The 24,760-nt window shown below is 31.5% G+C and overlaps 3 protein-coding genes across 5 annotated transcripts in view; 1 reads left to right on the forward strand and 2 right to left on the reverse strand.

The window, feature by feature from the left end:
* LOC113519627 (adenylosuccinate synthetase) overlaps positions 1 to 2,427 on the reverse strand; it is a 30,990-nt gene extending 28,563 nt beyond the window's left edge. The window contains exon 1 of the mRNA XM_026904758.3: positions 2,169 to 2,427. Coding sequence (XP_026760559.2) covers positions 2,169 to 2,354 — 186 coding nt within the window. The 5' untranslated portion in view covers positions 2,355 to 2,427. The remainder of the gene's footprint in view (positions 1 to 2,168) is intronic.
* A 2,543-nt stretch (positions 2,428 to 4,970) lies between these two features.
* On the forward strand, positions 4,971 to 16,511 carry LOC113519657 (post-GPI attachment to proteins factor 6). Its single transcript, XM_026904810.3, has 4 exons — positions 4,971 to 5,452; positions 10,503 to 10,751; positions 14,051 to 15,193; positions 15,457 to 16,511. The coding sequence occupies exons 1-4, from the start codon at positions 5,161 to 5,163 to the stop codon at positions 16,191 to 16,193; spliced, it is 2,421 nt and encodes an 806-aa protein (XP_026760611.2). The 5' UTR covers positions 4,971 to 5,160; the 3' UTR covers positions 16,194 to 16,511.
* A 5,275-nt stretch (positions 16,512 to 21,786) lies between these two features.
* Positions 21,787 to 24,634, reverse strand: LOC113519723 (uncharacterized). Of its 3 annotated transcripts, none has more exons than XM_052900417.1 (3): positions 24,535 to 24,634; positions 24,074 to 24,259; positions 21,787 to 23,335 (listed from the first exon to the last, which is right to left on the reverse strand). In XM_052900417.1, the coding sequence occupies exons 2-3, from the start codon at positions 24,236 to 24,238 to the stop codon at positions 22,937 to 22,939; spliced, it is 564 nt and encodes a 187-aa protein (XP_052756377.1). In that variant the 5' UTR covers positions 24,239 to 24,259; positions 24,535 to 24,634; the 3' UTR covers positions 21,787 to 22,936. The 3 variants fall into 3 exon arrangements, with proteins under 3 accessions (XP_052756377.1, XP_026760703.1, XP_026760702.1); XM_026904902.3 differs by having other exon boundaries at positions 24,405 to 24,627; XM_026904901.3 differs by having other exon boundaries at positions 24,324 to 24,627.
* Between the last annotated feature and the right edge of the window lie 126 nt (positions 24,635 to 24,760).

Genomic DNA, 24,760 nt, shown 5'->3' on the forward strand with positions numbered 1-24,760 from the left:
CTATAAAATCACAAACAACGTCAATATTCATCTTGTAATGATATAACAAAATAATACAGTATTTTGTATCAACCGTTAACTGTTCACTGCACAACATAGCCCCCCCCCCCCCATAAGGAGGGTTTTGCCAGTAGTTGTCATGCTTGACAGACAGGTTGGCAACCTCAGTTTGGCTTTTGGTGATGTTTTAAGAGGGCTGCTGCTGCTCATCCCTCGACTATAAGCTCCCTTAGCTTCCTCTTATGACACCCACAGAAGAAAAAGGGGTGGCCTATTCTATGCGAGGACCTATACAGCTACTACAATATTAGCAGTAATACATCATTAAACTAATTGTACCTAGTAAAATATAAAAGAGAGAAGCTTTGTGATTATCCTAGGTATTTTATAAATCCCTTGTACTCTAATATTCCTGTAACATATAACAAATATGTAACATAGATTAACATTTCATTTATATTGTAAGTTAGAGATTATAATTAAATTATGCAAGACACTGAACATTATTTCTGAAGCCAAATTATTAACCAATTCTTATTTATAGGTAACCCATAATAAAAATAAGTTCTTTCAATATATATTTTTATAGTAACTGATGCACTAACATACATATTGTTCTGATTGCAGAATGTTTGTTTTTGTTTTACTGAATACATTTACTCCCTTATTCATAAAAACATCAAACCTCTTTGACCTGTTTTGACTCTTTCTTTTATTCTAAATTCCCAATTTGAAAGCAAAGCAATACTGTCAAAGCAGTTAAAATGATTTATGAATAAGGGGATTACTTTTTATATAGAAAGCTCTATAGTAGAAATTAAAATCATTAACATCATTCTAAGGCAATGTTCTACAAGAAAAACTGTACATTTCCCTCAAAGAAAAGATGACACAACCAGCTCTCAAGTTATTATGAATGCAAAAATAAAATTTTCCCATTATTTTCTTTTTTTTAGAATATATTGTTTACTTCACTATCAGAAAACTCCCTTAAAAATATACTATTGATTTTAAATTTATAGGAAAAATCATAAATATACTCCGATTACAGGATGTAAATTTAAATAAATTAATTATTTTAGTTACTTTTTAATAATAATAGAAAAATACTTTATATCTTTTTTTTTTATTATGGACATGGTATTTAGCAAAGTTAATTCAAATTCATTTAACAGTTCAAATGTAATTAAGTAACAAATATATTAACATCCAAGAGTCTTTGCAAATTTTCACATTTATTAATATTAGTAGCTCTCAATATCCTGCTGCTTTATTAATGAATTCTCAATTAAAATTACTATATTAATTATTCTAGTAAGTAACTTAACTATATAATAAACTTCATTTAAATTTATTCAGCTATTAAGCATGATTGGGTACCAAACTTTCATAATTTTAGAATGCTAGTAGCATATACATAAGATACAATTTACCCAAGACTAATGAACAAAAATAACATTCTGCAATAATAGACATTATGGCATAGCTAAAAGCCATTGACCTCTGTTATTTTTGAATGAATCAAAATTAAACGAGCCCTAGACAAAAAAAATATCAGAGGTAGTAATAATATTCCATGAAAATCAACAGTATTGTGGCCATGAATATACAGCCCAGACCTTAGTGGTAATAAATAATTAACATGCATAGCAATGACAAGGTCTTGATTACGTAGCCATGCAACTGACTTCTATCAAGCTTCAAACTAGTCATATGACTACAATACACGCCGTAAATATGCTAAAGTTATGTTTACTGTTACATAATGATTCCCGGACATGACTAGTTTACGCAACGGCGAACAAGCGTTGGTTGATTCCCGCTATAATACTTGGCACCAGTCGCGAAAACCAGATTTTGTATAAAAACATTGTTTCACAATTCGCATGTTTTCAAACAAACTGGCTGACCGCCAATAATAAAGGCTTCGAAAGAAAACTTTTTAGCTTCTACGATTAGCAATAAAAGAACACAATTAAATTATTCTGTTTAAATACATGTATTTTTTTAAATATCGCTCATGTTCCTCTAACCTCAAAAACATTTATGACTATGTAGACAACAATAGTAAATAGGTTTAAGTTTACTAATGCAAAAAATAAATTCATAAAAACTTTATGATATACAGAAATAAGATATAAATTCATTATTTACTACCAAATTCTTACCTGGCAGCGGCAAACGACGTCTGAATTTAAAGCTAATAAATCCACAACTTTTCCCTTGCCCTCGTCTCCCCATTGAGCACCCAAAACAACAGTCACTCTATTATTATCCATTTTATACTTTTTGTACGGACATGAAGATAACTCGCCGTTTAATTCGGTATGCTTTGAATCTACACTCGAGGTCATTATTTATTGCAAAGTTGAGAAATGTAATACGAAAGAATGATAAGTGCGCGCGTCGAGTTTCAGAATAACTAAAAAAAAATTTTGAATGTTGCCATCTCAATATCAGAGTCTTAGGCTATTCTAAATTTATAATAAATCAGTGTGTTAGTTTAAGCTATATTACTAAATAATAATTATAATTGTGAACGATAAGACAATATTAGAATAATTTTAAAAGCATTTATGTTTACAAGATATCTAATAAATCAGTATTTAGTAAAATGTCTGAGTCCTGACCTTTATCAGCTGTTTTGATTAAATTTGTTATAATTAGTATTTTTTTTATGACAGTCTGGCCTTTTGTCCGAGTTTAAATACATTTAAAACACAAAATAAGATATATAGGAAAAGGGCTAGATAAAGAAACGATAGGCAAAGTGAGCAACACTGAACTATTTATTTGACTTGCAATAGTAATGTAACTAGGCAAAACTAAACAATTCAACTATTCATGGGTTAATAGCTGGCTAATTAGCCAGCTATTTAGATGTCTTGTATGACAGATTCATTATAATCGACCCAATTGCGTTATGCTTAACGTTAGCTATTTCCATGAATAACTGCTCAGCTGCATTACATTGAATTTGATCCTCAAAGTAGCAATATATAAGTTAGATGATGCGATTTTGTTATTTTTTATTCAACGAACTATTTCTAGGAGAAACCTTGTGGAAATCAACCTGATAGAATATATTGCTACCAATGAAGTTGTTAGAACTTATTACTAACAATCCCTTCCCACCCCACTCGAAGATGATTATAAGTAATAACTGGCTATGTCGGAGATAAATAATTTAGATATGGCTATACTTTACATAGTCGCTATAAAGCTAAGATTTTTATTTGAACAAGTTGTCATCTTCTTAATTTGTTTATGTCTGGTTAGCATACTTATTTCTTCAGACATTAAAGATTTAGTGTTTTACGTATACATGTGAGCAGTATTTATATATTTTTATGTATTTGTGTAGGTGTTTATATGCATGTATGTACATGTATATATATATATATATATATATATATATATATATATATATATATATATATATATATATATATATACTATTACTTATAAATATAGAATCGTTACATTCACACGTTTACAAAATAATCACGCTGTGATTGTGATGTGAATGTGATTCCACTACTATTAATTAAGTAGTATACACAGAATTAAACATATTACATTTAAAGTGCTAACATCGTTTGTCTTTTACGCTAATTTCTCAATTTGAAAGAGTATAACTAGAACATAACAAAATATTACTAAACAGTAAGTTTGTTAAAGCATGTTTACATGAAAATTATATAATTAGATGTTTTTTTTTTTGTCTAATTTATGTTATATTCTGGTGCGGCATATTTAATTATATCAATATTCAGTTAACAATCAAAAACGAAAATAAAGGCATTAGCCGAATTCCAAATAATAATTGGTAGAATTAAAAATAGTAAGATGATAAGATGAATCCGAAATATAAAATTAATCATTTGTAGTTATATATATAGCTTGCGTATTCACCGCTAAAAAAGTTCATTTTCTGTGGTTCCACAATTTTAGGGCATTTCCCTTAACAACCATAAAAGATTAAAATCCTTGGTGTCAATAGCTCTAATGACGTATAGTTCCGAAGCCAACTTGAAGATGAAATATCCAAAAACTTAGCGTGCTTAATAGAGGGAAACAATACTTCACGCCGGATCAACAATTAATGCACTGTAATTCGCAAATTCGGCCTCATATGGAGTATTACTGTTTCTTATGAGTTGATGCACATAAATAGCAGCTTGAACCCTTCGATTCAATGCAAAGATGAGCAACCTATTAGGATTGTTGATAAACTCAGGCTTGCAAGCAGTATCGAACCTTTGTCTTAGGAGAGATTTAGCCTCACTCTGCATATTCTACGGCTTGTACTGAGTTCAGAGGAATTGTTAAATAATAATACGCTTCTAACATAGATAAAGGATAGTAGCTCTAACTTCTAGGCTAAAACATTCTGTCCAATTTGTTAAAAAGTACCAAATGTGTAATGTCGTTAAAAATGTCGTTTACATTTAATGTTTTCTAACAACGAGGAATACGAAATATATTTTTTTTACTACCTGTACCTACCTATGCTTTATCTATTTCGTTCGTTAATTTTCTTTGACACATTGTCATATGCAAAGATTTGTCATATGTCGCATGCAGCATTGCTAGATTAAATGCTTTTTTCGCATTTTTGAGTAAAAAATTTTTTGAATGCCAATTTTTGGGGAAATAAAACTCTTGGAGAAAAAAGGGCTTGGAGAAATTTGGATAATTTTTTTTACTTTTAAGTAATAGTTTTAGTATTTTTAAACTCTATAGAGGTATATAAGCATAATAAAACATATTAATGAAAGTAGTAAAACAAGATGGGATAATAAAGATGAGAGTAATATAAGTTAAAAGTAGAAACGAAACGGATGGATTACATTTTAGTCGTTTTCTTGGCAAAACGTAGCGATAAGCGACCATAAGCTTTTTATTGGTTAAAAAGAAACAGAATGATGTTTGAGTAAAAATCGAATTTGATATCTGGCAATGCTGGCCGCATGTCGCAGTGGCATTTCATTGCATTGTCCAATTGTCTTTGCGGTTGTTTGTTTGTTCTGATCGAAATATTATTTTACCGAACTTTTGAACTATATCTTAACAGAATATAAATTAAATTAGGACTTTTTAGTTTAGCTTTTATGTGATATAGGCGTGAAAAAATATTCAGGTAGGAAACTTTTCGAAATGAAGGCTAGTTTGTGTTTTTTATTGGTGTATGTATATGTGTGTAGTGCTGCAAGTAATAGCGATAAAGAAATTGAAGAAGATAGAAACAGGAAGAGAATAATTGAACAGTTGACTCGGACGCGTACTGTGTTGCATGAAGACTATCAGTTGGTTACTAGGCAAATTGCTACAGATGTATATATGTTCAGAAGTTACCGTACTGTCTCTGTTGTTTTTTATCCAATTATGAGACAAGTTAGTGATGCCCGGTTCACATTCCAGTCTGAAGAGCTTCATTTAAATAATATTGGTAGGTGCACCCTTTAATTTGCATTTTAGTACCTTTTATTTGGAGAAATATCAAATGCACTGACAGTGAGTATTCTGGCACTTATTTTACACTGGGTTGTTTACTGCTGACCCAATAGAGGTTTTATTAGTTAGTAACAAAATATAAACAATTGTTGATTTTGGTCCTATATTTAAGTTAATAGTTCAATTCCATTTACAGGAAAACAGATTTTAATAACTGCAGAATACAAGCATTTAATGAATCTATTTTGAATGCCAATTCTTTTTTATCTACTTTAAAAAGTAAAGTTCCCATTTGTATGTTTTTTGTTTATGTTATGGAATATCTTTATTAATTTTAAACTAATTATCATAATTGTTATAGCAATTGATAAAGGAGAAATAGATATACTCCCATGTTGTCCCCATGTTAATAATATATTAAAAGTTAGTGTTTTGTGGAAAAAAATCTTAAATTATTAAAATTATGTCAATGTTGAGTTGGTGATAGAAGTGATGCAGTGGGAGTGCAAAACTTAATTTTTTTTACTCTTGTTTCTTTGGGGAAAAAGTTCAGTCTTTTTGATACAACTCATTATGATGATGTTATGGATTTTGATTTTACTCACTTATTGTGTTCTTTTTAAAAAATGGCTGTACAAAATTTCATCATTATCACAATTTCAGCTATAATTAATTTTACTTGAATAATAAAATACTTTTATTTTATTTTAATATGACAAAAACAATACGACACAATTGTAATAAATAATGTGTTGTTGATATTTCTTCCTACATTGCATGCATTTTTTAAATATTATTCCTGCATGTAAAAATATTGGTATGAAACCTAATAAGTATTATTTGTTGAAATCAACAATTACTTATTGCTTTAATCTCAGTTACTGGATATTTGTCTTGTTTGTCTCTAACCTTATGCACAGATTACATATATTCATTTAATTTTGATTTGTCAATGTCAAGTTCATATAGGTTCATATAAAAAACCACTTAATTGTTTTTATCTTAGATATTAAGTTGATATTGAGTTAAAAACAAAGAAAAGAAACTGTGGCTTACTACTGGTAACATATTGAGTTTATTTTTAATGCCAGCAATAGCGGTAACAGGTGGGCTTTTTTTAAAAGTTAAAATGGAAGGGTAGTCTACCTTTGCAGTCAGTATATTCTAATCAAGCATAAGTAAAAGATGATAGGTGAGAATGAAAGTAAGTCAGTTGGCCCATTGTAACAAATTCAACAAGAATTTATCACAATGATTTCCAGGGGGAACTGTAAGGAAGTCAACCTAATAGTGTGTATTGCTAGTAACAGGGCTGTAAGACCCCATTATTAACAATCCCTTTGCTCCCTATATTGCTGGTCAACTCAGGTCAACATCCATGCAGAGTCCTCCTTGAAAACAGTAGTGTTTATTTTTACTTGATCTGTTTTAACTAATTTATTCTTTAGTGTGTGTTCCATTATTGAATACTACTGGCATGTGGTTGCACTATTTCATATTTATCCATTAAAAGAAGCTATGAACACTGTCCCAGATGGTCAGGCTCAAAGGTCAAATATGAAGAAAGGAAACTAAGTAGAAAATATATAATATGCTTTTGACAGTAATTCTTTATGGAGAATATCTGTGATGCCAATAGATCATACTGCTGGCCACTCAAAAAAGGAATACACTATGCTCACTATCATTTATACAATAGTGATAATTGTGGTCAATCATGATATGTAATACAAATATTTTATCAGAGCCTGTTTAAAAGTCTTCTGCATTAATATCCCTTTCCATATCAAACTAATGTTTTTGCTACCAAGAATGTATGTTAGTACAGCTTTTTCCAATTTTAAGGGTTGTTATCTGGTTATGAAATTACAGTGTATGAAATAATAATATCTTAGTTCTTAAGAATGGCAATGCATAAGGGGTCCAACTTCATTTTACATTAGGTATCAGAAATTCCTATATGATACAATATTGAATATACTGACCGAAATTAATCTAATCTAATAATTAGAATAGATTGGCTTATCATATTCATACTGATAAATAGAATAATCTTGAACTGCTGTAAGTAATAGATACTTTATGTATGCTATTTATAGAAAATGTATTATTGGGTATTTAGTTCTTATACTACTAATATTATAAACAGAAAATATTAGATTTTTTATATATTTGTTTATGTTTATTAAACACATTACTATTCCTATCAAATTTTCTCTTTATTGCTTACATTTTTTCTCAATAAAATGAAATTTTATTTTTTTAAATAGACTACCGGAACAAATAAAATTTTGCTCCACAATATCAGTGGCTTTATTAATGTCCACATTAATATAGTATGCTGGTCATTATTGTCCATTGAAAAAAACCTATAACTATCTGGTGTATACTGGTACCTATAACTATCAGGTACCTACTTGTTTTTCCTACATAAGGATGCTAGAGTAGAAATATAGTTATTATAGTAAATATATATGTATTTATTGCTCTCACAAAATAACAACATAATAAGTCTTACAGCTACATAGGTTACAATTTAAAAATATTTGTGAGAGACTATAAATCAATGATAGTAATATAAACTTTTTTTTTTTTTATAAAATCCAACCAAAGAAATTTTGTAAAGATTAGTAAATGTAAATTTTCGTGTACAAAGACAAAGAATATATATACCTATTGGATAATATTTATACTGTTTATACAGTTATTAAAAATGTAAACTAACAATCTTTTCTATAATGCATACAATATTATTATATCCTTTAACAGAGATTTGTCTTTTACTGTTTCTAATTTATTTTGATTAACATCTGCGGTTTGGTTGATGCAAGTTTTTGAATGGGTGATAATGGAATGGTACCCCTATCTGCGCTATCGGTATATGCTGGTGGGGCACCAGTGAGCGATGATGGGTGACGATGATAGCAGGTCTAACTGACGAATTCCACTAGAATTAACCACGATGGTTTCCAAGAGGAACCGCGTGGAGATCGACTTAATAAGGTGTATTACTAGCAATCGTCAGTTAGATCTCATTACTAATAATCCCTTTCCCCCGGTTGACGCAAGTAGGTACCTACTCTTTTTTTGGTGACAATGAGGTGGTGACCCCGCCAACGCTATCAGTATATACCGGCAGGGCATCGGTGAGGATTGATAAGTGAAGATGCAGTTATAATGAATTCCGTAAGAATTAATTATGATGGTTTCGAGGAAGACCGCCTGGAGGTCTACCTGATAGAGTATATTTGTAGAAATTGAGCGGAAAGAACCCATTAATTGATGATGATAGCTTTACCACCAATTCGCCGTATATCCAATAAATATTTATATTATAAATGTTCCACCAAAAAAAAAAAAACCAATTCAATTATGGCAAACTAGTTATTTTGATATAAAAACATACTTAAATACTAAACAAATATTAATAAAACATCTATGACACCAATCTGTAAGTATATGCTTTCAGATAAAAAAAATAATTATCCAAATCGGTTTACAAGGGATGGAGTTATGAAGTAAGAAACGTAAAAACATTATAACCGAAGTAAAAATTTCCTTCTTTTTGAAGTTAATTGATAATCTAATGAATACCTAATTAAAAAATATACATTCACTCCAACATACATCGGAAAAGAAGAAAAATGTAAAAAATTGCATAGCTCGTAATTAAAATGGGACAGTGTTTCTAACGTTTTTAGACCAAAGCATTTTCATTTTAACTTTGCATGTGTTAGAATTGTTGTGTTTTTACTTGGAAGATATTAGATTATTACACAATAGAACTAAATAAAATAAGCACAGAAACTTCCAAAGTAAAATTATTTTCAGTTATTTTTTTAATTTGTAGTTTTCAGCACTTTTATTATTTTGTTTACTGCCAGTGAAAAATGACAGAGACCGTAAGAGAAGTAAAGATATTCCTGAGAAAATAAAACTGTCTAAAAAGATACGAATTACGGTATTCATCTAATAGGTGAAAATCTACTCAAAGGTCAGACTTTTAGAGAATCGTCAGAAATATTTAATTTTATTGGCGTGCTTCTTTAAAATTTGCACGCTACGATATTCTCTGGTAATGGATAATTTTATGGTAAAAGGATGCTAATAATTTTGATTTTAACCTAAAAGTAGGTATTACTAAAAGCTGCAATAACAAATGGCAGCCCCATTTGTAGTTCAAAGGATTTAAACAACACAAATACACCTATAGATTTGAGTAATGCCCTGGATATTATAAAATATGCTTTGCTGCATATTTTGCCAATCTTGAATCTTGATAATATCTAATTATATACTTTTTTTTTATACAATTTAGAATGGCAAACAAGCTGACGGTCTACCTGATGGAAAGTGGTAACCGTCGCCTATAGACATGAGTAGTACCATGGACATAACAGAGTATACTGTTTCGCCCATGATACCCCCCATGCGTTGCCATTCCTGAGGACTCAGGTGTTATTCCTCTGTACCCAGTAAATTCACGCCATATCCCTTCAAACCGAAACACAGTCATGTAAACACAACTGCTTTACGGTTGAAACACGTATGGGACAAAGGCACCCAACCAATCGACTTTTGTACAAGGTCTCCATACTTATATCAGTATGTTATCTGCACGACAAGAATAACTGAAACTGTTTGGATAAGTCATATGTGTTTCGGTTTGAAGGGTGGGATATGGCGTGAATTTACTGGGTATAAAGGAATAACACCTGAGTCCTCAGAAGTGGCAACGCATGGGGGGTATCATGGGCGAAACAGTAAACTCTGTTATGTCCATGGTACTGCTCATGTCTATAGGCGACGGTTACCACTTTCCATCAGGTGGGCCGTCAGCTTGTTTGCCATTCTAAGTTGTATAAAAAAAAATTGTAGCGAATTCATTTGGAATAATTGACTACGATGTTCTCTAGGCTCTACGGTTGGACCGTGTGGAGGTCTACCTGACAGGCATTATTGCTAGCAATGGGGCGGCTATTCGCCGTTACTAACAATCTCTCCATTTTAGAAATGTAAGCTAATAATAGTTTTATTCTTTTTAGGCTCATGTGATCCACAAGAAATTGTTGTAAATATAAAGTATGGGGCGTATGCAGCCGTGAATCCTGATGGATATGATTTCCCGAAGGATTTTGTGGATCCGGCCACGAGGGAGGACCTGTATACTCTCGAACTGGAGTCTGATGGGAGGAACCGGACGTACAGTATAAAGAATCCAAAACCGGGCCAGTGGTACGCTTTAATTTATATCAAATGGGAGGATCCCAGAACTCAAGCACTTGAGCAGCAGGGTATGTTGAAACAAATTGTATTTTATGAAATGGTCTTAAGGTTTATTTTAGGTTAAAAGGAAAAGTGGTACTTTAAAGCTGTCTATTTGAATATCTCTATTCCATTTGATGATTCTGCCACCTTTCTGTTCTTGCATGATTTGAAATGAGGTGATAAACGCGCTTGCATTATTCAACTAAAAAAAAAACTGTTGTCTAATGGGGTATTTTTTTTTCTTTGTAAAACACCGATAACTAGTTTTCTGTGAGTAAAATAAATCTTGTTTGATAACTCTGCTATCTAATCTGTACTACCCATAAAGGAATTGTAATGATCGATAAGTTTGTATTATATATTCAAGTTTCTTTTTTCTCTATAATTAATGAATTAATACCAGTGGACATATTAAATGGTGTAATTTAGTCCTAACCTAATCGAAGTGGCCGTGATCCCGACAGAATAGCTCGCTCCTTTTCCCGTGGGTGTCATAAGAGCCAACTAAGGGAGGGCGAGGGATAGGCAGCAGCGTCCCTCTTAACACATCTCTAAAGCCTGACTGCGGTTGCCAAGCGTGGCTGCTACTGACAAAACTCTCCACGATGGAAGCTTATGTTCACCAGTGAACGGTTGAACGCTGATATGATGATAATGATAAGCAAAGTGGCGATGTTATAGCGAAAAAAAGTATGTATTAGCTATTAACTAACTAGTTCCGTGTGGCCACGGCCTAAAATGGACCACACATCCCTTTCTCGTGGCTATCGAAAGAGGCGACCTTAATAGTCGAGGGATGGGCAGTAGCGTCCCTCTTAAAACATCTCTAAAGCCTAACTGTGGTTGTCAATCCGCTTGGCAAGCGTGGCTACTACTGGAAAAACCCCCCAATAGGGAGTGGCCTATGTTCAGCAGTGGACAGTTAATAGCTGGTTTGGTATAATGGTATGATAACTGGTTAAAAATTAGCATTCATTGCTATAGTTATATTAGTCCTGATATTTATTTTATTGACATTACCAATTGAAAGGTTATCGAGTAACAGTTATCTGTTAGTAGACAATGCTTCTATACATACATAATGTATACCCTACTCATTGTATCTCCGTGTGTGAAGTGGAGACGGTAACAAATAGGTTACATCCCACTTTATATTACGCAAGCAAAGGTCTCTGAACTTGTATGCGGAGTCCTTGATAAGCATTATTGATATGCAATATATTGCATAATGAACAAACTTAACTAATTTTAAACTTACGCGTTGTTTACACATTTTTAAAAATACACTATCGAGACTTAACGTTATGAAAGATAACCACGTTGTAGTTCTGTCGTGACCACGACCGAAATTTGTTTTTGATATTTTTAAAAGCATGAACGGACAAGGCAAACCATTAAAGTTGGTATATTCAAGATTATTATCCAAGGGGACCTAGCCCCTTTAGAATATGTCTTGTACTTTCAGATGTGTTTTTACAAGGGTCTTTGTGCATGTTTTTTGGGCACCAAATGATTCTAAAGTGGGCACGGCCTACTCGGCCGTCCTTTAAATATGCCTTTAGGTTTAACACACTCTATGATCTTGTGGTGGGACTTTAAAATTTTTCAAATTTGTTTACACACGCTTATTCATCGCAAGCTTCCATAAAAAATATTCTCCAATGACAAAAATCCCTCGTCTCTGTATATCGTCATAGTCGTAGAATACTGACGGTTCTTACGAAGATTACATATAAAGATCTGTCACTAATCTACGACTATGACGATATGTAGGTCCGTAGTATATATATTTTTCTATTCCATGAAATATATATCCATTTAAATTAAGGGGACAGTATTCAGATAAAGCTCCACACAGCCAACCGGATCGACCTCGGCCGTATTGACTTGATTGTGCGCTCAGCTACATCCTGCCCTACATTGTATCACTCATGACCGTCCAACACAATGTTGCTACGGGACATAATATGTATGCAGTTTGAAAAGGATTGTCACTTAATTAAACTTATCTCTGGATCGATGGCGAAATGAATTTTTATAATTCAATCGAATTTTTTTTTAAATTCTCAATTAGTTTTTTTTTTTTATATTTGTTACTTCATAACTCCTTTACTTCTAAATCGATTTGAACAATTATTTTTTTTATCTAAAACTTACATATCGGTCTAATAGAAATTTTATCAAAATCGGTTCAATAGTTTAGTTTTTAGATCATAAAAACTGGTTTTGTCACGATTAAAGTTGATTTTTTGTTTTATGGGGTATACATATTAATTGTTTATTAATACAATAACACTAGCTATAATCTCGTGGTTTTACCCGCGTGAATTATTATATAAAGTATCCTATATGTTAAGTTAGGATATAACCTGTGTACTAGATTTCATTCAAATCTGTTTAGTAGTTTTTGCGTGAAATAGTAACAAATATCCATACATATTCACAGTTTTACGCCTTTATAATAGCAGTAAGATTGATCTGAACTCGATATTTTAAAGTAGGTGGTGAATATTAACTTGGATGGATACAAAGGTAAGCTTGGCAATGGGCAACGACATTCCTGATGTCTTAGACGTCGGTAATTGTTTATTATCAGACAGACCATATGCTTGTTTGCCATCATGGCAGTATAAAAACACGATCAAAGATAGTACAAATGAATTGTGTTGAAGATTACGTTCTTAAAGGGAAGTGAATCTGATTATGATGACTAATGTTTAAAGTTTGATAATAAAAGGAAAATCCGGATCCGCCCCATAATAATCTAAACTAAAAACTGAATCACCGATATGGCAAACGATTTTATGGTCCGAATGGTATAGTTGCTATAGATTAGACTTGAACAGCACCACGATTAACTTTCTGATGATAGAAAAAAAAACGTCAATCGACCAAATTAATTTGTAGCTGTAGGTTTATCACATTGGATTCAAAATTTAGTAAACTACTAACCAATTGGCAAAACAAAAAATTGTTTGGATTAATATAGGCTTTTATAAAAAGTAGTGTAGTACCTCTGACTACTCTATCTTACATCATATCAGCCAATCACTGTCCACTGCTGAACATAGCCGTCCCTGTAAGAAGAGTTTTTGCTAGTATTTGCTTCGCTTGGCAGGCGGGTTGGTAACCACAGTTTGGCTTTTGGTGATGTTTCAAAAGGGGCGCTGCTGCCCATCTCGCCACCATAAGCTTTAGTCACCTCTTACGACATCCACGAGAAATGAAGGGATGGTCTATTCTATGTATACCTACACGGCTTAGCAAGCAAACAATTATTAGCAAATAAGCAAATAAATATTAATATGTTTTACCCTTTTTTCAGGTCTCGTGGCTGACTGCCAAACAATCATTTACACCGATTTACAAGTGAAAAGAGTGAAAGATATAGAATATGTTAATTGTTATTCTGGATTGACGGTCAACTACACACAGATCCCATCTTACTACAAATGCATGTCCCGAGACAAGGTACAGCCGATACGGTTCAATTTAACTGTCAATAATGCTCCAATAGGGTCTAAAAAAGTATTATTGAAGATTCAGACATTGTCGCTTCCAACCGACGAAAGCCATATTCTATCTTGCGCCTTTGACCCAAATTCTGGTACTCAGTCAGTCGTGTTTATCCCTAATCTGTTCGAATGGCATTACTTGTATCTGGACTTTATTGATAACTCCACAAACATTGCCGACTGTGAATCTTACATAACTAACGACGACCATGAAACTGATAACTATACAATTTTAGAACTTATGAGAGACGATAGAGGTAGATTTTTCACATTTGATTATGGTTTACCAACGACCGATTTACAAGATACAACCAGCTTGGTTAATATATCGTCCAACGAAATAAAAACACTAAGATTTAAAGTCCATCAATTCCTGGATATAGGCGGTTCGTTGTCAATTGAAGCTAGTCTTTTAATGAGTCTTAAATACTACATGGGATATAAAAGAGAGTTGAAAGAAGGTGCTTTATTAGCGTTCACTGAGGAGAACCAGTATTTCAAAGCTGTTATATGTCTAGATATCGGCTACTCCAGTATACCATTAGAAAATGGTTACTGTAAATACAATGATCATATCAAACCCGCGCTTTTTATCTTGAACAGCACTGATTCTGACTCAATATATGACAAAGTGATCATACCATTTCCGGAGAGTGGCACGTGGTATTTGACTTTTAGGATATTCTGCGATGACGTAGTCTGTCCATGTCGCACTACAGATAACGGTACAAAGTATTACGTGGACTCTACGCCGTTAGACAAAGATGCAATTCAAGATTCTACAACTAAAGAAGTTTGGAGGGAAGGCACATCGGAGTGTAATGCTACAGTGGTCCTATCTGTGTCTTCAACGTCTTGTGTCGCGGGGAAGTGCAGTAATCATGGCAACTGTCTTCTGAATACATTTGGGGGACTCGTCATGTCCTTCTGTTCGTGTTCTGCTGGATACGGAGGTGAGTTTTTTTTATGTATATATATATATGTATATGTATATATATATATATATATATATATACATATACATATATATATATATATATATATGTATATGTATATATATATATATATATATATATATATATATATATATATATATATATATATATGTATATATATATATATATATATATATATATAATAACCATAACAAGCCCAGCATGTAGAACCTAGGTAGGTTAATTGAATGAATTATATAGAGATTTATTCTATTTTCCAGGTTGGGACTGCTCAGACGATTCTAGAATGGACAGCAAACTTTACATGCTCGTCTCTGTGTTGCTTCTCACATTGAGTAACCTTCTGTTCTCTTTGTCAATCTACATCGCCATCATTCGTCTCTACTACACGGAAGCCATGATGTACGGGTTTACAATGATATTCTCAACATTCTATCATGCGTGCGACGCACCAGCTCAAGTCGCGTACTGCATCCTTACAGGTAACATACTCCAATTCGGAGACTTTTACTGCGGTATCATGTCTTTCTGGGTGACATTGCTCGCGATGAGTATAATCAACGAGAGGTTCAGATCTTCACTGCAGCTAATAGGTGCCATAGTCATAGCATTATTGACCACTTGGAATAGACGTTCCTTTATGGCGTTTGTGCTCCCAGTAGCCGTCGGACTCTTCATACTTCTGTTATCCTGGTACTTGGATTACAGGAAATACCGTAAAATGAAATTTCCAAGGTCATACTACAAAATTTACTTGCTACTAGGCCTCGTTTCCGTCTCTATAGGCTTAATATGTTACGGGTTCCTGCAAACCGAACAGAATTATAAGGTGGTGCATTCGATATGGCACATGATTGTAGCTGTGAGCGTAGTGTTTCTTTTGCCTGATAATAAACGTGGCGATGACAGTAACCCGTTTCTGCCGAGCCCGGACTATTGTAGGTTGCCGTCCTGCAATTTCTTCCGTAGAACTCAAACGCCGATCGCGACTGATTAATTTCAACCCTATGTAATACGCATTTAAGGTGCAATTAACCATAAATAGCTTTTAAGAGGTAAATGTTATAACGCATTTTTCTACTAGTCATCAACAGGTACAGAATAAATAAATGTTTTAGTATTGTATTATGAATGTTATATTAAATGTAATTAATATACACGAGACAATATAGGAATAGGGTAAATATTGTATTAAAAAAAAAATCTTTCACTACACAAGACTACATTTTATGGCATAATATTGATGGAGTAAGTTGTGATTGTAATCTACATAAATGTATTATCTACTAGAGATAGGTAATATATATCAATATATATATATATATATATATATATATATATATATATATATATATATATATATATATATATATATATATATATATATATATATATATATATATATTGTAGTTGCAATATCTATATATTGGCCTAATAACAAATATATTAAATCTCGGTTATCCAATATATTGAATTGAAAAACCTGAATGAAATGAATATAGTTATCCAACTGGTGTGGGTGATATTGAAATAGGTGATGACCTTCATACCGCCAATCAATGTACAAAAGAAATCCAATATATAGATATCGGAGCTATTATCTACTGATATATAAATGGGCGATACAGTGTCTACAGCGAGAGTAGGTATATCCTAACTAATAATTATAAATGCGAAAGAAAGTCTGTTTGTTGTTACGATTTTACGTCTAAATCACTGAATCGATTATAATGAATTTTAGTATAGAGATAGATGTGCCCCTGGAGACGGTTATAGGCTACTTTTTCTTAAGGAAACTTACTGCATCGTCCGATTTGCTTCAAACTATATATACATTAATTATGAATTATAATTTTTTTTTTATAATTCATAATTAATGTATACATTTTTTTCTCAAACTACTTCGTAAAGTTTCTTTTTATAACTATTTTGGCTCTACGTGTACCAACATTCAGAATTGTTGAACAAAACCAATAATAACGCGGCTTCGGTTATTATATTAAAAAACTAGTCATGTATAATGTGTGCTTTTGTTTTTTTTTTTATCTAACATGTAGTGGTAAATAAACTGACGGGCCCAGCAGATGGAGGGGAGTAACCGTCACATATAGGTTTTAATTCTTTATCTAGTTGTATATAACAGCGCTTTGTAAAGTGGGTTCCGCGGAACTTAAAAAAGTCACCAGGGTTCCGTGAAATTATTTATACAATGGTTGCCTCCGGAAACTGTCATGGTTCGTGTCAAATTCGTCACGATGGGCCAAATGACCTGCTTTTATCCTCACCTATTATCTCTTACTGGTCATTAAAAAACCATACGAGTATAAGTTACTACGCTGCCTCTTTTGCACTGTCAATCTACAAGTAGATAATACATCTATGATAAACTAAAGGTGTTTAATTAAAGAAATTAATATAAACATTTGCTGAATGCCCCATAATTGGCAATCAACACAAATACATGTTTGTGATATTGTACCAAAAATATAATGTAAATTAGTATAGACGAATTTGTAATTTTCTTTTAAGTGTCTGAAATTTAGAAAAATGCTATTAGGTATTGTAAATAATTTATATATTTAATAAACGTTTCGCTATTAGTGGCATAGTATAAATTTTATTGAAATTTACCATAGGGAGACTTTGTACAAAAGTCGTTTGCTTGGACACCTCGGTCCCATTTGTTTTTCTACCGTGAAGCAGTTGTTTACATAGCTGTGTTTCGGTTTGAAGAGTGGTGTATGGTAGTGAATTTACAGGGTACAAAGTAATAACACCTGAGTCCTCAGGAATGGCAACGCATGGGGGCTATCATAGGCGAAACAGAATACTCTGTTATGTCCATGGTACTGCTTATGTCTATAATTGACGGTTATCACTTTCCACTAGGTGGGCCGTCAGTTTGTTTGCCATTCTAAGTTACATAAAAAAAAAACACTCCAAAAACATATTGCATTATATGTGTGTAGGTAAATAAAAATAAAATGCGATTGTTAACTATTCTACATTTAGGTTTTTTTACAAATGTTAATAAAGTTTTTTTTATTTCTATATAATATTATATCGTTTTATCAATCTATTTTGGGGGTTTCACCGATCTTATAGTTCAGTTATAGATAAATATTCAGTTAGTTATAACTTGTGTACTAGTTAACCCACCTAATTTAAAAAGTCAGTGACAATAAACACCTATTGAGATTATTTATAGAAATTGTAATAGTAAAAAGACATTATTAATAAAGGGTGTTTTTATAACATAATGCTAGTCTTTCACGATACGTTGAAGCAACTAGACATGTTATCAACACGGTCTTTGTTTCACAGTAAATTGTTTTTTTGTGTCAAATACATGTATAATTAATTAAACGAGCTAGAGGCACGATTGGGAATAGTCTTCTAAAATAAGTAAGTATGATTAAATTGTTATAGGTTTTGTTTCCATGGGTAATTAATTGTATACAAATATTACAAAAATGAAAAATTTACTTTCTTTCTCTTTTTTTTTTTAATAGATGTGTTACATATTTACAGTACTCATAACTCATCAAGTAACACTGTAGTCACAAACTCGTCCTCTTGAACCCTGAGGATGAAAGAAGTACGATATATTTTATTTTTGCACAACTATTTATTAGACTAGCAATTAAAAAAATGGCGAAAACGCGCTATAGAAATATTTGTTTTTCGAAGAGTATTGAAATGCCATATTCTAGTATTATATTAAATACAATTTATAATATTAATAATCAATACCTTGTTAAAAATATAAGTACGATTTTTTATAATATATTATTTATTTTTACGTTTTTGATATAAACTATTTTTATTTTAATTTACTTCAAACATTGTACGGTCAGTAACAAAATTTAAATATTTTTTGATTTTGTAACGATTTTAATTTTGAAAATCTATTTATGCCCATCGACTTTTGATGCTGACCGTATTTAATAGTAAGATTCGATTTCAAATTTTGTAGTTAATTCTTAACGGTGCCTTATATTGTCCACTATCATCTTAAAAATAAAAGGATTCAGTGCCATTACGATATAATATTTTTTTTATATGTGTAATAGTTAAATACATAATATGTATTAAACTAAGCTGTAATAATCATAAGGACTATTTTGTAAGTACATAATCTTCGAGATAAGAATTATTGCATGTCTGCCGAATTATTATGTTAATACATAAGTATATCGGCTCTTTAGTGTAATATTTAAATGTCCTTTCGAAGTATTAAGGGCTACGTAGACGAGGGACGTTGGATGAATAGTTTCTCGTCTGCGCAGGGCCTTATAGTTTTATCTCTGAACGGGGAAAATGACCGCAATTCGACTAGTTTGATGTTGTTACTACCAGATAAAGCCACGTTATATTAAAATTGTATAGTAAATTTTATGTCAATGTAAATCCTTTTGTGTTATTTATGTATGTACATATTTGTGATTGTTAAGTACAGTCTTCTGGGTATTTTTTGTTCATAATGTTTATTCTTTTATGCGTCGTGTCGTTGGCAAAAACTCATTTTGTTTTTTGTAGACAAAAGTTTTTGGTCTGTTAAGTAGTTTAATAGAATTTTACATTCCTGTGCTTTTCTCTTGCTCAAAATATGATTTCATTTTTATATATATTGATTATGATTCTTTGTAAAGATTGTTTGCTATTAATATTTGTTCTAAAGAAATATTCCGAGTTCATTGTTTTGATATCATTTGTATATAATGGCTGTATATTGTGATCAATTTATGTACGGGTAGTCATTGACACGTTAAGTGCCCAGTATTTTTAATTTGTATTTATTTTCTGGAATATCTAAGACATTAGCGTAACTATTATTACGCTCTATTGTTATCTTTTACGGGGTCATATTATCTTTTACGCGTCATATTGTCTTTTACACGTCGTTTTATCTTTTACGCGTCTTATTATATTTTTGAAATGATTTTTGAATATTACCTACATTATTAAACATACCTGTAATTAAATTACTCATGATGAAAATGAATATAGTGTGTATGTATGGCCAAATGGACTGAAATGTATATGTAGATAGTTTTGTATGATGAATGGCATATAAATGGTCATTGAACGTTCGTCGAGGTCTATGAGAGTGAAAAATAAAATTATGTAAACCCAATATTGGGGCCAATAAATAATAAAAAGTGTATTATTTTTATAAAAATTCATAAATTGGTAAAAATTTTTGTTTGTAATAGCTATCAATCGCTTCCTCTATTTATTTTATAAAGTTTAAATCAAATTAAGCTTTGTATTGATACGATAAGATCGTAGTGACGACATCGTATATTTTTAAGTGACAAAATTAATAAATAAAAAAGATCTTATATAGTACATGATAAAGAGAAATAATACAATAACAGTGGGGTGATATTTCTATGTGTGCAGTGCTAAATCAGCAATTTATAACTAAACAAAACTTTTAAAGCACTGCACGCACTAACATAAATATTAGTTACTCCATAAAATGGGTTTCTGTGAAATTTGAAAAGGTGATGTGAAACATACGTAGATGGATACCAAAGATTACCAAGATTGTATATTATAGAAAGTGTTTTATATACGATGCTTGAGATTCAACGAGTTAACTGAGATTATTTTGGTTCTCGTATCCTGGAATATACATATTACGACGATATGAGAATACGTGAGCCATACCAGCGGGTTTAACATGAAATGAAATTCCGAAATTTCGGAGTCAATTTCGTGTTTTTGTTTATACCAAAATCGGATCAATAAATAGAGTTTAACATTTCGTTCGTCATACATCCTATCATAAAAGTTCAAAGGAATACTAGTTTATCATTTTTAATATTTCCAAACGCCATGTATAATGTAATTTTAATATTTGTGTTTCGTTTAACTCCGAAATTTCGGAAAACATTTCATGGTAGGCCCTCAGATTTCTAGTATGAATTCTATCTTTGTAGATATGCAGACAAAACGAACTGCCGTCATAGTATTATATTCTCTAACTCATAGCCTTAAGTACTAATTTATATTGAATTCATTCCAACCACTCTTCGCCTGTCGTAGTATGTATAGTCCTATAGGTAGAAATTTAGAGGCTCTTTCTACAGTGGTGGGTTTACCAGTAGTCCGGATAGACTAGGGCGGCAATTTTATGCTAAAATATATTTTATGCATGATTGACTAGAATTGATAGACTGAATTGTAGAGGTCGGTAGAAGCGGCAAAATTTGAAGTCTGCTGGCGGCAAATGTGTAAATCCGCCACTGTCGTTCTATAAGAAAGGCAATCACGATCATTTAGACATTTGGTTTTTATATTTCATTTTTATAAGCCTTTATATGGAAGTGTGACAACGTCGGAATTATCTGTCAATTTAAAAAAAAAAGTTTCAGTATTTGTAATTGATCATTCTAAATCTAATCAATCGTCGATTGGAACCTGTTTCTGCGAAATATTTACTAAAATTATGTGAAATAGCAATATTTATTTAACCAGCAGTATATGCTGCTTGGATATAGTGCATTTTATATTATGTTGCATTCTTATTATTGATTTTATATTTGTTGTCAATTTATAAATGTGATTAAATCAAAATCAAGTTTATTACTTCAGACTTTTATTTTCATTTATAGCTATAATTATTACCATAATATTAATATTTATATAATATTTAACTTTATATGTGTCATACAAAGTTATATAGAAAACACTTAGGTGCTAACGTTAATGTCACAAGTTAATATGAAATCACTGATCAATCAATTACAAATCTCATCTATTGCCATACTAGAAATAATAGTAGATATCCATAGATATTATATATCTATGGTAATTATATTTAAATATAATATAACATGCCAGTATTAGTCTGTGCCTTTTTTATTTCATTAATTATTATCTATATCCATACTCGAAGTATGGACAGGCGTATTTTAGGGGGAACTAGGTGAGGTGCTCACTTCAGATTTGGCTAATGCTTACTCAGAATGCGAGTAGAGCTTTTAGCTATGAACAAAGATCTGTGGAAAGCACATATCCACCTATTTATAGGAGCCAGGCTTTCTAAAAAATAATTTTAAATACCCTAATAAATATGGGTAAGAAGATGTATGTTGGTATATCTGTTTGAGACTTTAACACTGATTGACAAACCACTATGAAAATTGTCACTTTTACATTTTTATTACTACTATTAAATTTATAATAAGCAATATAGAATAAGCAATTTTCCACAAATATAGAATTTGTTGTAAAAAATCACAATGAAATAGAGAGAAGACTACATTACACCCATACCACAGATAATACATTTTTATATATAGAAAGAAGCAGGACTATACAGATAGAAATTATACTGAAGACATTTTTCTAATAAGAGCACATTTAACCTATGTTTGCCTTGTGGAGACTTTTTTTTTTCAATAATATATATCATGGAACATATTTTATGGCATCATATAGTCTCAAACTAAGATAAACTCCAATACAGATATACTTATGAATACAAATGTTTGTATTGTGCAGTAATCAAACCTTCAACCATTGGTAGGTGAGGCAGTAAGTAAACATTAACAAGGTCATTGTCACATTTTTACATATCATACTGTCAATGCGTTGATATATACATACTTTAAAAATATTGACCGGCATGAATTCTGTATCTATATGTTGAATTTGGAAAAATAATATATATCTCATTTCCAGATATAACCCTCTGTCTTTATTAAGTACCTACTTGTAAAACAGCCTTCATCTGAATATATTTACACCGCCCGCTCCGTACATGATTTCTTTTTCAAATTGTTCAGCTTTTAAGGTACCATCTATACTAACACAATTCTCATTAAATACACTGTATGCTGACACTTCCCCTTTTTTCTTTGGTCGTGTTCTTGTATTGAAATATATACCAAATAACACAGATAGGACAAAAAATACAGCACCAAATTGTATTTTTAAGAAAAATATATACAACGTTAGCCAGGTAAGACTGTAAATAGACCACTTTATGGTAAAGTATCGCCACGATTCCTGTTTCTCCTCTTCAAAGGATTCCAATTCGCTAACTTCTGAAGTAATTTCTTCACTCACACCAGGATCTTCAGGTTGGATAATTAATTCTGGTGTTGGTGGTTCTTCATTTTCCATCTGGAATAGATCATATGACAGTTGATAAATTTAGAAGTGTAGTTTATTCTTATCCAATTAATAATTTTTATTATTTTATCATCATATTGTGATACTGAATAGCCTATAACATTTCTTGAGCTATAAATGCAAAATTCACATCCATCTAATAGTTCCAAAGATTAGTGTGTTCAACCAAATAAACTCATCTGCTTTAATAAGTACAGATTCATAAAACAGTAGTTTTAGGTAATAATTAAACTAAATTCGAAAGATAAATAGCTGCTTTAAAATAACCTTTATGAATAACTTTGAATTTTTTTCATATTATATCAGCTGTTAACTGTCCACTAATGAACATGGCCGCCTTTATAAGCCAGATTTTTCCAGTAGTTGCCATGCTTGGCAGGCAGGTTGGCAGTCGAAATTTGACTTTTGGCAATATTTAAAGAGGGACGCTGCTACCCATTCCTCATCCTCATAAGTCCTCCTTTAGTCTCCGCTTACAACACCCATGGGAAATTGATTGATTAATGATTACAGGATTGACTTTAAATACATGGACAAATTAACGGACATTTATTGCTTAGAATGTAATATTGAAGTACTACCTAGTACAATTTTGTAAAACAGCTGTTTTATATAACCCGTCCTGATCGGTAGTTGCAATCCAGACTATAGATAAAATTCCTACAATTATGAAAGTAGTAATATAGCTTTTATAAATGTTATACTAATTTAGAGTACATTTATACTTACCAAAACAACTTCATCCTCTTTCTTTTCCTTATCCATGTTTGTAAATATTTTAGGCACTAAAAAGTTTACAATTTTTTCTTTAGATCTCTCCAGTTTATCCTTGGCGTTATCAATCAACTCTTTGCGGCGTCGTAGAGCACGGTACTCTTTCAATTTTGCCTCCATCCGTAAAAGCAACAAACGAACCTGTATAGGATACAAGATTTAGAGTTTGATCAAGTTATTTTAAAATTTAATGTTCGATATTCACCTTAACTATATCAGGATAACTTATTGCAATATTAATTTGATATAAATTATCAATATTATGATAGTTTTTCAATAAACCCACAATTTTTAGTGATATAAAACCTATTGAACCATTAGTAAAACATGGGCACAGTCAAGGTTTTGTACAATGAATTATAAATGTTCAATATAGCATAATTATTTAATATTAAATCCAAATAATTTATAATTACTATATTTCTTTATATAAAACAAAGTAGAAAACAGAAATTAATATAGATCAACTCGTAGATAGTAGATACGTAAACAGGAAATGTCAAATTATGTTTATCAAAATATCAACGGTAATTTTGACAACATTGACAGCAGACGGCTTATGTGACAACTTGTTAGGTACTTTCTTCCTAGAAGAATTTTATGCAATAAATAACAATATTTCCTAATAGGAGTAAAGTTATC

This window comes from Galleria mellonella, unplaced genomic scaffold, assembly GCF_026898425.1.
Source record: "Galleria mellonella isolate WM207_F2 unplaced genomic scaffold, CSIRO_AGI_GalMel_v1 utg65, whole genome shotgun sequence".
Classification (NCBI taxonomy): Eukaryota; Metazoa; Arthropoda; class Insecta; order Lepidoptera; family Pyralidae; genus Galleria; species Galleria mellonella.